Source organism: Hoplias malabaricus, chromosome X1, assembly GCF_029633855.1.
Source record: "Hoplias malabaricus isolate fHopMal1 chromosome X1, fHopMal1.hap1, whole genome shotgun sequence".
In the NCBI taxonomy this organism is placed as follows: Eukaryota; Metazoa; Chordata; class Actinopteri; order Characiformes; family Erythrinidae; genus Hoplias; species Hoplias malabaricus.
The window spans coordinates 19315296-19330334 of NC_089818.1; the positions used below are offsets into that span (position 1 = coordinate 19315296).

At 41.8% G+C, this 15039-nt stretch overlaps 1 protein-coding gene across 4 annotated transcripts in view; it reads right to left on the reverse strand.

Annotated features, from left to right (window-relative positions):
* Window positions 1-15039, reverse strand: part of LOC136675372 (band 4.1-like protein 3) — a 51478-nt gene that overhangs the window by 10171 nt on the left and 26268 nt on the right. For all 4 annotated transcript variants that reach the window (XM_066651877.1, XM_066651878.1, XM_066651874.1 and 1 more), the window contains exons 4-16: window positions 11575-11679; window positions 11422-11464; window positions 11215-11290; window positions 10723-10941; window positions 9102-9189; window positions 6270-6422; window positions 5828-5925; window positions 4923-5098; window positions 4590-4765; window positions 3645-4214; window positions 2250-2303; window positions 2042-2074; window positions 245-430 (exon numbers count right to left, since the gene is read on the reverse strand). In XM_066651877.1, the coding sequence (XP_066507974.1) occupies window positions 245-430; window positions 2042-2074; window positions 2250-2303; window positions 3645-4214; window positions 4590-4765; window positions 4923-5098; window positions 5828-5925; window positions 6270-6422; window positions 9102-9189; window positions 10723-10941; window positions 11215-11290; window positions 11422-11464; window positions 11575-11679 (1977 nt within the window). The remainder of the gene's footprint in view (window positions 1-244; window positions 431-2041; window positions 2075-2249; window positions 2304-3644; window positions 4215-4589; window positions 4766-4922; window positions 5099-5827; window positions 5926-6269; window positions 6423-9101; window positions 9190-10722; window positions 10942-11214; window positions 11291-11421; window positions 11465-11574; window positions 11680-15039) is intronic.

Below are 15039 nucleotides of genomic sequence, written 5' to 3' on the forward strand. Positions count from 1 at the left end.
AATTATAATCCAGTTAAACTTACTCAAGTATTTTAAACAAACAATACCCACTAATATTTGGGGAAATCAGAAGTGGTGTTAAACGCTGTTGTCTTGTAACATGCCAAATGTCTAGAACGTTCTACAAAGCCAAAATATGCTAATCGCTCTGCAGTGAGCCAATCCAATAGCAGCTGTTACAGTGAGCTGTCCCTCTCACTCTTCATGCATGTGCTACACTTCCAGTGTCACACACAGGTCTTACTTCCTGTAAGGGCATGAGAGGTTGTACGGTGGGTGTGTTGTCCCGGTGCGGAGAGCGAGCAGGGGAAGAGGACAGTCTCCTGTCCCATTCGCTGTCTCCTGACTCAGGACGAGTCTCCAAAAATGACCTCTTCAACTGGTTGAGGTTTGTCTGCCTCTTGAGCAGCTCCTCTGGAGTGTCAGTCTCCTGACCACCCACCAATCACAGACAGGAGGAAAAGGTAAGGTACACAAACATGTGGTGTCCAGTAGGGATGCACAGTAAAGAATTTCTGGGCCAATATTACCATCTTTTAAATATGAGTGACATTTAATGACCATTTTTTTCTGGTTAACCATAAAACACTCAAATTTTTAAAAAGCAAGTAAACTGGCCACAGACTTATCATGCACCATTAGTGTTTTGATTAGTTGTCGGAAAGTTTATTCACAACATTTCTGTAGTGTTTTAATTACTGCAGTATCGATACATATCAAAGATATTAACGCTTCCAAACTCAGTAGGTTTGGGTTTAAACATTTGACTGACAAAACCTGATCAGAGGTTACAACAACCAGTCACATATAGTGATGCACAAAAACAGAAATAACTGAGAATGAAGAGGGGAAATTAAATGAAAATAGAAGGTAACTGTTGACAAGTGTTACAGTATGTAGAGAAGAGGACGTGACATACAATTCAACATCTTCAGCAAAAAAAAAAAAAAAAAAAAAAATTTAGTGATATTAACATTATATTTTATTTGGTGCTTTGCCCTTTAGTGCCTTCAATTGCGTTTTTTAAAAGCAACTTTTTAAAAGCTGGCTACCTAGAGGCGCAAAGAGTTGGAACGACCATCAGGAGGTTGCAAGGGACTCATTTTCAAAATAAATTGGGGCTGTTATCTGCTTTCAGTGTATCCTCTATCACATATGTCAACCATGGGTTTCTTGAGCACTCCATATGCCCAATACCCATTACTTCCTGGCATATTGCACTTAATGTAAGGTAATTTGTATAAATTGTACTGTACTTTGAATGTTAGATCCTCTTTTGTAAATCGCTTTGGATAAAAGCGTCTGCCAAATGCATAAATGTAAATATAAATAGGCACTCGGGTTTCCTCGATAACTAGCAATTAGAATCCACACCATTGTTAGACAATTGTTAATGAACTCTGTGCCAATTCAAAAGGACCATATGCATTCACTTCTATAGTAATGAGGTGATGTTTAGTTTTCTAGTCCAAAACATATGAACAATCAGTGTCTGTCTCTTCTCTTGTGTGATTTTATGTCATGTGGATAAGCCTTGAGGTTCAACACAAAAGTCAGTGTCTGTAATCTAAGCTCAAGCAGGTAGCGCTTTACAAACCTCCAACATGAGATTACTGTGTTTGACAAAGACATTGTCGCCCTTTATCTGCCTTACAAAGCTATTCTGTAGAGAGAGAGTACAAATGAATAGTTAAGAAAATTGACTCTATCATATCTAACAAAAGGGGCAATGTCTAGTTCAGATACAGATGAAGTACTTTTCAAGTGAGGTGAGTGCTTTTCTGCCCAAGAGAAGAAAAAAAATGTTTTATCAAATGTCAATGATAAACAAAAATACACCAACCAGTTTGTGAAAAGTTCGTGTAGATAACGCCACATATTTTCAATGAATAAAATTACAAATGACAAGATGAGAGATGTTGCATCACAGTGTGATCAAACAAATAAATAAGGGTAAAGAAATGATCACCATGACCATTATGGTGTGTCTGAATGGGCATTATGACATCACAAAGGGCATTATGACATCACAGTGCAGTACCTGTTTCATCACTTCAGACTCCTCTGGTTCAGACTTAAGGCCAATGTTATGAAGGTTTACGAAGGAAGAACAAACAAAAACAATTATCAATAATTATTAACTCAGAAATGGCTCCCAAACCTTTAATGTTTTCATTAGTTTCATTTGGGTAAATGATTTGTTGGTATCATACATGGCCAAAGTTTGCAAGGCACCAATGGAAACACACCTCAGTCGCTGTTGACTCATCTTCGCAGCCAAAGTCGGTCTGCTCACTGTCTGTCTGTCTCATATTTGACAACAGCCAGGACAGTTTCCATTGGAAAAGCAGCAGTGGAGAAAAGACCAATCACATTATGAACAATACTAAAGTGTAGCAATATAAATGTACCAACACGAATGCAGATAGAGATTTGTAGTGAATGTGAACACACGGGAGACCATATGGAGAATAAAAGTGACAAATCAAAAGTAAGTGAGGGAAAAAAAAAATGTGACTAAAATGAATGGGATCAAACATCTCCAATTTTGGAAAAATATGAATACTTGTAGTGTAGACATCAGGGACAAGTATATGCAGTCAGGAAAATGATAAATGACACTTAATGATAACCATAGTGAACACAGTGACTAATGTAGACGCTGTACAGTAGCTCATTCATGGGAAAAATCATCCTTTGCTGCCCACACTCAAATTCTAGGACAGAAAATCAACCTGAGAATTTGTTGTTTCCATTGGCTTGGTTCTCTTGCACCCAGTCCAGTGATTCCACTGACTATATCTGAAGTAGCTAAATAAAGACAACGTTTGTTGCCATGGACTTGCTTAAGTGTACATAGACTGTGTTGAGTTTACACAGACTGACTTGTGCTTACACGGTGCGTGTTAAGTTTACACAGAAAGATCTAAAAATATGTGACCACAACAAAAGCATTTCAGACGTTCTACTGCTGCTCTGTCCTTGAGTTTCCCCATTTCAGATTTCTTCTGCCATAGACTGGACCATCATGCAACTCTTGATTTTTGCATGCATGTGCGGAGGACAAACACATACTGAATGGTGGAATGCTGAATAAAGTGGCGAAGAGGAGATGATTTCAATGAACAAAATATTTCATAGTGAATCTATGTGGACTGAGCCTCATCAGCTCAGGAGTGCTACAATGCACAGACACAGTACCAGTCTAAAGCTCGGACACGTCAAACTGAATGTGTTTTCATGATGTTAAAGATATTTTGACTTACATTTAAATGATTCTGTGACTATGTATGAATTTATTTGAGATGCCAATGTATTAACTTTACATTTATTTCATGCTTTCATAACCCATATACTACAATATTGTCATGTCCTACTCAGTGTGTCATAATCAGCTCCATGTATTTTAGAATCTAACTAGCTCAAAAAACATATACTAATTCTAATAACGGAACACTCTTTTAATGTCATTCAAATAGGATTTTTACACAATGTTTCCTAGAAATGTGAGGTGCAGATTAATTCTGAGGTTTATTTGACTTTTATTGTGACAATCATAAAAACAAGAAAAATAATTTAGATGCTTCAACATGATTGAACTTTAGTCTTGTACCGTGTACACACACACACACACACACACACACCTCGTCATCCGAGCTGTCCTGGAAGGTGTGAGTGAGTGAGGCTCCGAGTGATGCTGCCTTGGGCTCCAGGTAGCAGAGGCAGAGTGCCAGAGGGAAAGAGAGAGTGAGCGCATAGGGCACTGAGAAGGAGGTGGACAGGAGGAAGAAGAAGATGAAGAGGAAGCAGGGCACGAGTGACGGTGATTTGATGGGAAGAAAGTGCTGGAAGCTTTCGGGGAGGAAGTTGAGCTCAGACAGGTCGGGGAAGCTCAGGTAGCCATCCTCGTCCAGCAGGGAGGACAGGTCAGGCAGGTGCAGGGAGAAGGAGAACAGGGTTCCTCCTCTGGGATGGTGGTTCTGGTCCAGTCTTTGCTTGCGGGCAGACAGGAGGAGAGCTCGTTCCTCCAGCAGGGCGGCGGTACGTTCGGCCCGTGCCTGACGTCTCTGCTGCTGCTGGAGCCCCGCCGCGGTTTTCACCGGGCTGACTGAAGACGCTCGCTTGCGACTGCTCCCTCTGCGTCTCCGACGCACCTTGGTGGAGGAGACTGGAGTGGAAGGGAGGGACAGCTCTGAGCCCAAACAGGGCGAGCGCTGACCGGGAGGAACGAGGACGGAAGTGGGGGAATGAAGGCCGAGGGGCCAATAGACGAGCACAAATGGAAAAGGGACGATATGAACGAACGTGTATATGAACATGACGGAAGATCAAGAAGCGAGAAAGGAAAAGCTAATTAGTCAAACATTAAAAATGAGACTTCTTGCCCACACTGTACTACAGTGAATATTTAAAATTATATTCAGACAGCACCGAACGGCAGCATTATCCAGAATACATTCAATTACCAAGCGAGGAAATGCTAATTCAGTCACTCCCCGTGTCAGCAAGGTACACTTGAATGATAACGATGAGTCACAGTGTTCCCATCTGTGCCTTTAAAAGGTGTGGAAAGAGGAAAGCATGACTACCTTGACGACAGGAGTGGGAGCAGCAGGTTCAGATGCTTCTGCAGCAGCGATCGTCTCTTCCTCTGCAGCTTTTTCTTCCTCTGCCTTTTTCTCTGGAGTTACGGTTGTGATGAGGCTACCTGTAGTAGTGGGTTTAGTGTCCTTCATCAGGCTGTCACTGTTAGCCATGGCTGGTGCTGGAAGACAGTGGAGGGTTAGTAATTTGTTCGATGCTCAAAAGAAGACAGTAAACCCTGCTACATATTCTGAACCCACAGTTTAGGGTAGCTGCAGGGCTAATATAAACAATTAGTGGGAATGTGGGAACAGTCCAAACTCTCTACAGCGACATACCTCCGTCCAGACTGCGGGAGGTGGTGTGTCGTTTGCTGCAGGAGCGCTGGAAATGGGGAGCTGGTCTGGAGATCTGGGAGCTAGCGTGGCGCGTCTGTGCCTGTGTACGCCCACTATAACGGAACTTAGAGCCCAGAGACAGGAACTTCTTAGGAGGAGCTTCTGGGGAGACCAGCCTGTGAAGGAAACACCAACAGAAGGGGGTACAGCAACTTATTTCCAAATTCAAGTAAAAGAATTGGTACTCCAGTAAAATGAAGCCTCAAAAACCACTTGAGCACAAGTGCAAATGTAGGAGCTCACAAAATAAAGTAACACATAGAAGTGCAGCGGAACTTATCAGCAGAGAAACTGAAATCTGTGGTGTGTTCTCTCTGTGTCTGCGTGGGTTTCCTCCGGGTGACTGTCTGTGAGGAGTGTGGTGTGTTCTCTCTGTGTCTGCGTGGGTTTCCTCCGGGTGACTGTCTGTGAGGAGTGTGGTGTGTTCTCCCTGTGTCTGCGTGGGTTACCTCCGAGTGACTGTCTGTGAGGAGTGTGGTGTGTTCTCTCTGTGTCTGCGTGGGTTTCCTCCGTGTGACTGTCTGTGAGGAGTGTGGCGTGTTCTCCCTGTGTCTACGTGGGTTTCCTCCGGGTGCTCCGGTTTCCTCCCCCAGTACAAAAACACACGCTGGTAGGTGGATTGGCGACTCAAAAGTGTCTGTAGGTGTGAGTGAATGTGTGTGTGTGTGTGTGTGTGTGTGTGTGTGTGTGTCTGTATTACCCTGTGAAGGACTGGCGCCCCCTCCAGGGTGTATTCCCGCCTTGCGCCCAATGATTCCAGGTAGGCGCCGCACCCACCGCGACCCTGAATTGGATAAGCGCTTACAGATAATGAATGAATGAATGAATGAATGAAACGCGTTTACCTGAAAAAAGTGTGATGCTCCACGCAAACCTTCCACAGTCGCTTTGCAGCTTTGTGATTTGGAAGTTTGAAACCAATTGTGCTGTCAAACTGTTCAAACTGTTCAAAAATAGAAAGATGGAACCAGAAATTGATAAAAACCACTGCAAAATAGTATATAAAAACAATAACATAAGAAATCTAGACAATATGTTTAAAACATCTTATTACGAGCCTGCTGAAGACTAGCAGAACTTCTGGTTATAACTTATTTTATTGGGAGAAATGGTCTCATTCTATTGGCTTGAAATTAGGCTTCTTTCAAGGCAACGCCATTTAGAGAACCGCAAGACAATGCTTGAAGCTGTTATTATTCGAACGTAATCTGTTTCAATAGATAAAATTCTTCTGGACTGAAGAAAGAGATACTTCTTGAGACACATAAGAACCGCTCCTTCTCTCACCTCTCCAGGACGGATCTTGATGAAGAAGTTGTTCCTCTTGTAGGAGATTTTAAGGATTTTGGGCCAGGCGAAACGATTGATGCGCAGGCGGTCTCTGTAGATCAGGAGGCCACTGGCACACACACCCAGCATAATCTCCACGCCCTCAGAGTCCTGCAGACAGAGAGAGAGAGAGATTAATGAGGGTATGACAATGAGAGAGTTTAACAAGGGACATGTACATCAATTAGAGTAAATCACAACTGACCTCCCACTCTGTTCTACACAGGACAGATGGAGAGACACAGAGAGAGGAGGGTAGGGAGAGAGATACGGGAAGAGACTGGGTCAGACAGATGAGATGCTGCCTAACACACACACACTAACTCAGTGACATACACCATAAAAAACAAGGCAGGGGATTTATGGAGGAGACACCAGAACTAAACATTTTAGGAGGCTTTGAGGAAAAATATTTACATAAAACTGAGGAAAAGATGCAAGAATAAAATGCAAGATTGCACAACATTTAAGCTCCTGAAAATAGGGAAATCCTCTACCACACACACACACACTATTTGAAGAGCATAACTGAGATTTTCTGCATGACTTAATCTCCATCTTCTTATAATTTAACAGACTATGACTATGATTTAAGGCCTTCATAAAACTGTCACAACAAGGTCAATTTCCAAAACGGAATAATGTCTGTGCACTCGAGACATCACGCTCCAGCCCTAACCTAGCTAAACTATTATCTTTATTCCTATACGCACTGGAAAGAAATGTTTAAGAATTTGCTGAAAATTAACGAAACCTACAGTGAAGCTCATATGAGGAATGTGTTGAAAGCCAAGCACAGCACTGCAATGCAGCATAAAGTGAATGAGCCTCTCTATGCTACTCATTAACTTGCTCACTGAGAGAACAAGCACATTCACACACACACACTGAGAAACGTTACAGTAAATACCCAAATGAATATGCCACAAACCATTGCATGTACAAGCAGGAGTCATATAAAATAAAGGACACTTTACACTTGCACTGTCAACACTAATCTGAACAGCCAATAAACTAGCAGCAAATCATACAAACACAAACACACACATATAAACACATACATGCAAAGCAGAGCACATCAGAGCCTCTTACCTCATCCTTAGCTGCTGCTAAGCACTCAAAGAGCCTCCCTACCAACTACGTCATTGATAAGGAAAGGAAAATAGAGAGAGAGAGAGAGAGAGAGAGAGAGAGTTGCGCAGAGTGACTGGAGCCAAGAGCAGGGAGCAATGAGGACATGCATTTACATTTAGAAGAAGCAGAGCTATGCATTTTCTCAGTCAGTTAAAATGAAGCTTTGCTTTTCTTTACATCTTTTTCTTACAAATTTCCCCATGTACAGTATGACAGTGGTTGAGCGGGGACAATAGTTTTCATTCATTCATTATCTGTAACCGCTTATCCAAGTCAGGGTCGCGGTGGGTCCAGAGCCTACCTGGAATCATTGGGCGCAAGGCTGGAATACACCCTGGAGGGGGCGCCAGTCCTTCACAGGGCAACACACACATTCACACCTACGGACACTTGAGTCGCCAATCCACCTACCAACGTGTGTTTTTGGACTGTGGGAGGAAACCGGAGCACCCGGAGAAAACCCACGCAGACACAGAGAGAACACACCACACTCCTCACAGACAGTCACCTGGAGCGAGAATCGAACCCACAACCTCCAGGTTCCTGGAGCTGTGTGACTGCGAGACACAGCTCTTTAAAATTTAAAAGTAAATATATTTTAGGAACATCACTGTGCCAAATATGTGGTGAAAATATGCTTGGTGCCCATCTTGGTTTTTCATTTCCTTTATTTGACACGGCAAGTGCTAGATTTAGCTGAATTCGAATACAGTCTACAGGCATCTTCCAGCATCTTTACCTTTATGCCATTTGGCAAATGCATAAAGGTACATTACAAATTTAACAATGAACACCAGTGTGGCGTTCCTGCCCAAGCTGGGAACTGAACACTTGTCTGAAGTGAGGAGAGTGATGTTACCATTGTTTATAAAATCCTAAAACAAGGTTTGTTCTTGTTTGAGTCACTACTTAATGATTTTACTTAATTCTTTAGTGATGGTTATTATTATAAACGGTCTTAAGTAGGATTAATTAATGTACCCTTATTGCAAAGTGTTACCAATATCTCCTTGTTGTTCTCATAAAGTATGAACAGCCATATCAGTGTGTAGCACTAAGGCAGCAGCAGATCAGCAGCCAGTGACACCAGCACAGAGTTCTAGCGTCCAGTGTGAGGGCACGTTAATTCAACATACTCATTTGCAACACATCATTTAGCACCCTCAGTTCTCTCACTTCTTGAGCACGCTCCGTCAGCACATTCACTTCGCAAACTTGGTTAACACACTCCACCAAAACAACTTTTAACAGCAGGCTGCGAGGCTCTGATCAGGTTTGGTTTTCAGGTTTTTCTTCAAACCAAGGTTTAATTATTTGTTCGAATTGAATAAAAACAACAAAAAGAGATTCAACTGTCAGTGTAAAGTATTGTTACATCATTTGTCATCCTAATCTCCATCTGCAGAATCTGTTGCATTTTAATTCATAATAATTGCAATGGGTTTCCCTGTGCTTAGAAAAGAACAGAAAACTGATAGAAAAATTGACAATATCGAAAAATGTGGCAGACAGAGATCAGATTAAAAATAAACAAGAATATTCCTATAAAAAAAGTTGTGTGACTTCTATGAATTACAGTCTTACACCAAGTCTTTCTCCTTCTATCTCCCATTCAGTCTTTTCAATTTCACCCCCCCCACACACACTCTTACACACCTTGGCATGATGCAGGTCTACACCATACATGGACAGCTTCTTGGCGTTTTCCAAGAACATCATCTCAGCCTCAGCAGGAGTCATTCCTCTGAAAAACGAGAGTCATAGAGCTTATTACATAATGGAAACTCACAGCAAGGATAATTAGAAGCCCAAGAAGGTAATCTATAATTAGGATCAGTAAGCTGCACGTTTGTTATCTAGTAAAGGATAGTCAGGAACATTTCGTATTAAACAATATAAAATGTCAGTGCATGTTTATGCAAGCAACAGTGGGGCTACAGCACAGAGTCCTCACTTGTGTTTGTGATAATATGGACTCCTCCCAGAACAAAGCAGTGGACTGTATATAGACTGGGACACTGGGAAAACCTCAGTGCAGCTTTGTGTAATCAGACATTCAGTTGCACTTATCCATTCATGAATAACTGAATGAGGCACTTATTCTTTCAGCTGAACGCACACAAAGCACAGTCCTCACGTGCCGTCCGTGTGAAAAGGCCTGTGGTTAGGGCAAACACAGAGGGCTGGATCCGATCTACTGGACTTAGCCCTTGTGCTATTGAAGTGAATGCAGTTTCATGTCTGGCAAATCTACCAGAACAATTTTGACCATAAAGACTATGGTGCATTTGATTATTATAGTCATATAATTAGGGCTGTCCCGAATACCATTTTTTGGGCTTCAGAGCTTCATTTGGGATATTTGGGCGAATATACGAACACTCGGGGCGTGGGGTGGTGTATATTGTTGTCATTAACAAAATCCCTCTCTGCGCCATGGCTCAAAGCGCAGCTTCGCTTCGTACCTATTCTCGCTAACCTGCTAACTAGCTCGCTAACTAAGGGCACAGAAGTGACGTCGCCTCGCTTCGTCGTGTGTTGTTTTAGCATGTTATGTTGTTTTATATGACTGAGTTTTAGGCTTCATTCACACAAAGACATTATTTATGTTGAACCTGAATACGGGTGGAGTGGGGAGAGCACTGTTTTTACTGCTGGAGCATTGCCTTTATCGATAATCACATTTATCTAAAAATATCCGAATTTCAAAATTAGAAACTACATAGATACCCAATGAACAAATCTGAATATCTGAATATTTGGGGCCAGCTACAGTTCAGAATATCAGCTCTCAGCATCCGCTGTAAAATTAAAGCTGCACTTTGGTTCTCAGCATAGCTCTGCTCACTGAGTCATTCGCCAACTCATACATACACAGTGCCACTAAGAGCACGGAGTGTACACAAATAAACCAGAGTTTCTTTGAGGTGTAAAGCTGACAAAAATAAAGTGTAGCTTTGAAAGTTTTGTTTAGGTTGCTGTAGTGATGGGCTGTTTTAGGCTTAGTTCAAAACTTATGTTGACAAGGCTGAATACATGTGGAGTGGAGGGTTGCCTTTTTCGCCACACTTTATATATATAAAAATAAAACAAATTTACGAATCGCTAAATTATAAACGGAATACCTACCCAACGAACGAATATCCGAATATTGCGGGCCAGCCCTACATATAATAGATTATTACAGACCGGAATGTTTCAAAAATAAAGCTGATAAATCATCATCTTCATACTGAAACATCATACTTCCATCTCTGCTGAGAAGTATAACACTCACTTGTAGCTGCGATGCAGGTCCATGACCTTCTCCTCCAGCTCTTTGGTCTGATTTGGGGCAAAGCGGAGTTCACTGAGGTAATCGCTACCCAACTCCTCTGGATCATAGTCTCCAACCTCGGACTGAGCAATGTAGGATCCCAGCAGTGTGTGAGTCGCAAACGAGCACGGCAAACGACCAGACACAACATCATCTCTCAGCTGCAGACACAGGTAGTATCTAACAAAGACACAGAGAGGGAACTCTTAGTTAAAACTGTTATATAGTGACGCTAAGTAGATGCACGTCTAAGGAATGAAGTTAATTCAAACGAAATGTTTAAAACATACAAAAGCATAGCACAATTAAGCACTGAATCATCCTCAAGTTAAATAATACTTAATCTGATCTAGTAGCATTGCTACAAGACCAACTGTATTACAGACTAACAATAAATATATTTTAGTATTAAGAGGCAGCTGTTAGACTGAACGCAGCTTTCCCAAACCTTACCTGGTGATATCCTCGCAAAGCTGTGCTGGGTCTGGAGGGTAGAACTTCACACTGAAGCCAAAGTTCCAGGGGCCAGCTAACGGACACATGGACAGACACAGGTATCACTAACCTTTAGCATCCATGCTTCTCAGAGCACACCAAGACATGTTCAGTGCTTTAATAACATGACAGTCTACAAACATAAAGCAAAAGAGTGCAACCTACTTCTGACTTGCTTCTTCAGCTCTTTGGCAGGGTCCAACCAGCTCTAGAGAGGAACCATAAAGATTTCAAATTGAGATGTAAATTAAAAACAATTAGAAATGACCAGTCATTAGAGAGACGTAAAAGAAATAAATGTAAATCCAGGGCTTGTACCTTCTGGTTTTCTGCATCACGGTATGTGAGGCCAAAGTAGTCCTTCTCCAGAAGATTGAGGTGGTCACATACTTTATCAAAAATGATCTGACCTTTCGCTTTTTTCTGTTGACAAGAGTATAGAACAGAGTGCAGGGTTAATAATACAGAAATAAATAATCTGACTGCACTTTGAAAATCTGTCCGTCAAACTTCAGTGAAGCCAACACTACTCTTCCTTTGCTCCATATATATTTCAGGAAATGTATTTGTTTCGTAAGCTACAGGATTTGTTCAAAGCATGCCTCCGGTTTGTCTAGCTGTTGCTTCACACACTTCAGTTGTTGACCTTTGTGACAAAGTCAAAGTTGAGGCTTCCTTTGGATGACTTTTCCACGCAGATCATGTTTGTTTAAACAACACAACACTGCAGAACACTACACCACCGGTCCTGTGTCAGCTATACATTCCTGCAAGCCCTTTTCTGTCATACGGGGGACCTGCTGTGCATTTCTGGCTATGATATGACCAGTTGTACATTTAGAGTAAAGCACAAAATAGGTATACAGGAGGTCCTTGGGTTACGTCAGTACCGAGTCACGATGTTTCGTGGTTACGACACATCTCCCATTTACTGTATAAAGCCTTGTTTCGACTTAAGTGGTTTTGCGTCGTAAACGTTGTAACGCGAACTTCGTGTTTCGTGTGCGCAGCGGAAGAATACACGGTTACGCGGCTCGGGACCGAGGAGGATAGGTGTTAGGATAGGATAAGTGCTTACAGTATGTTATTTACGTACAGTATGTACGTATGTTCCGACTTACACCGAAAATCGGTTTACGACACGACGTAGGAACGGATCAACATCGTAAGTCGAGGACCCCCTGTATATTCTAGTGTGGTGTAACCATGTCTTACACTCATTGGGGCATTGGTGCTAGCATAAGATACAGGACACAATGTTCAGTGTCTCAATCACGTCCCCCAAGTCGTTCTACATGCTAGTCTAGTACAATAGGTCTTTTTCTTCTAACCCAGCACTGAGTAATAGCTTCCTTACAAGCGTCCAGGAATATATCTCTTATATAACCCTTCAGAGGCTGCTCCAAATGAACGACACCTCTACATTAAAACCCGAAATCTTAGAAACTAATCTCCCCGTCTCGTCCCAGTTCCCCAAATCTGACAGAGCTAGGTTCTGTGAGAGCAGCACCATGATCCCTCCAACGACAGAGCTGCTCATATATTGAATAAACATTCAAGTATGCGACATTACAGTCAAATATACTCCACACCAGTACCTTACGACCGCTCATACTGTTGCTATCACTGAAGTCAATCGCAAAGCAGCATCACAGCAAACAGGACACAGTTGTGTTTTGGTTTATCCTGCTCATTGAACAGCACTAGAGTCAATCAATTTAACAGTGCTGCTAGAGAGAATCCTACTCATGAAACTGGGACAATGTCGCTGATTGTGCTCAAAACTGCCAGCAGTAATTTGGGATATCAGAGCTAACAGTGGGAGAAAAACAGTGGGATTCCAAACAAAGGCTGGCTTGGCAGATTAGACTTCATGCATTTGTTCAGGCTTAAAAAATGTGGTAGTGCTTTTCTGTTGGAGAAGGGTTTGATTATTTTTAATGACTTTCAAGATATACTCATACCATCAATATCTGCACTATGAAAATTCCCACCGATAGCTGTCTGTTATAATAGCTTTTTAAAGCAACATTTACATCCTTCAGTGCATTAAAATATATTCCATTTGTAGCAAGACAAATGCTATACAATATTTTGTTGTTAGTGCACTGGGCTGAACTAACTGTAGCTATGTAATAAACATTTGATTATTCAACCACATGTCAGTTCCAGCACCGTATCAGTCAGTTCAACAGCTAGAGCCTCAACTCTAAGCTAAACACAGAGGCTAAACCTCAATATCAAAGTATTTTACGTCGTTCCAAAGCCAAACCCCTGACTCTCAAAGTCTCACGAACACTCAGTAATCTCCTGCTGAAATCCACCCTGGCGCTAAGGAGATCTGAGTTAAGCACTGCTTAGCGTACCCACCTCTTAACCCCTACTGCGCTGCAATTGCTTTTTTCCTCCCAACAAACATCAATAAGCTGTTAAGTCAACGGTGCCAGTGCATTAAAAGCTACAAAGAGTCAAAGTATCTTGAATTTGCATTAGAGCCAAACTCTGAACTTACAAGGCAGTAGTATTACGAAGGTCAGTGTTTGCACTTCTGTTAAACACCTAAACCCATTAAGCTAATTCCCAAGCCCTTCAGGAGTTGCCTCTAGGGCATTAGAACAGAGAAAACATATTAAGAAGGACACAGTGTATCTGAGATGAAGCACCCTTTGTGAAGCATTTTCTAAACCCAAGTGAGTATGTAGAGTGATTGAGTTACAAGCCAGTAACTTTAAAGACTAAGCACCAATGGACCTCCATGAATATTTTACATTATTGTAGTTACTGACAGATATAAGTATGAATTAAAATGAAAATAGCAGCTTAATCGGCTTTAAAACTGACAATTTTTTAAACTGACGGAAAAACCCGAGCTCGCTACGGAAATTCTTGAACGCGACCGTGACGTCACTGGTGGACAACATCTGAACAACGCCGCGGTAAAACACCGTTATGACTGACTGTTATGACAGTATCTAGCTAAATAACCAACATTATTCTTGTAAATGTGATCGAAGTCAAACTCGAATTCATCCGACACTATAAACCTCCGTAATGCAGCTACGTAGCCGAGTATAATCTGAGACACCGAGTTTAGCGAGTCAAGCTAACGTTAACTAACACCAACTAAAACAGGCGAAGTAAGTGTCCTTACCCTGTTTACCTCCATGTTACAGAGGCTCTTGAACACCTTTCGTTGGTGTCCTTACATGCCCATATTGTTGGAAAAGCGCCAGTGAAATGAGCTACAGATAACGGAGTGAGCGATTGGTCCTTTCCAAAGTGCCCGTTTAAAGTTGACAAATTTAGTCCATTTTCTGGATATTTTGGGATCTTTGGGCCATTTGTGCACAGATGTCCCACTGTACATTGAATGATTGCAGCCAAAAACAACACACCTTTTCGTCATTTTGCATTAAATTAAGTGCAGCTTCTAGAGTTGTTGTCCACCATCTACTATCTTCTGACTATCAATAAACACAAGTTAGGAACTCAAATTCCACTGTATTTATTTGTTTGACACTTTCATATCACTGGTGCTTAGCCTTTAAGAGCTTCGCATCCAATACATCAACCAAACGACCACATTTTAACTATAACATCTTCCATATTTTGAAGAAACTTCTGTTCGGTTTTCCAGAGAAATCAGAGGGATACTTTTTTCCCTCCCACACTTTGAAAGCTCCATCTCAGAAGATGAATGCATGTTCTCATAATCCAAGTACGTGTGAGCCTTTTAAGTGATGCTGAGGCGGCCTGTCAATTGTTCCGAGAACCCAAGCAGCT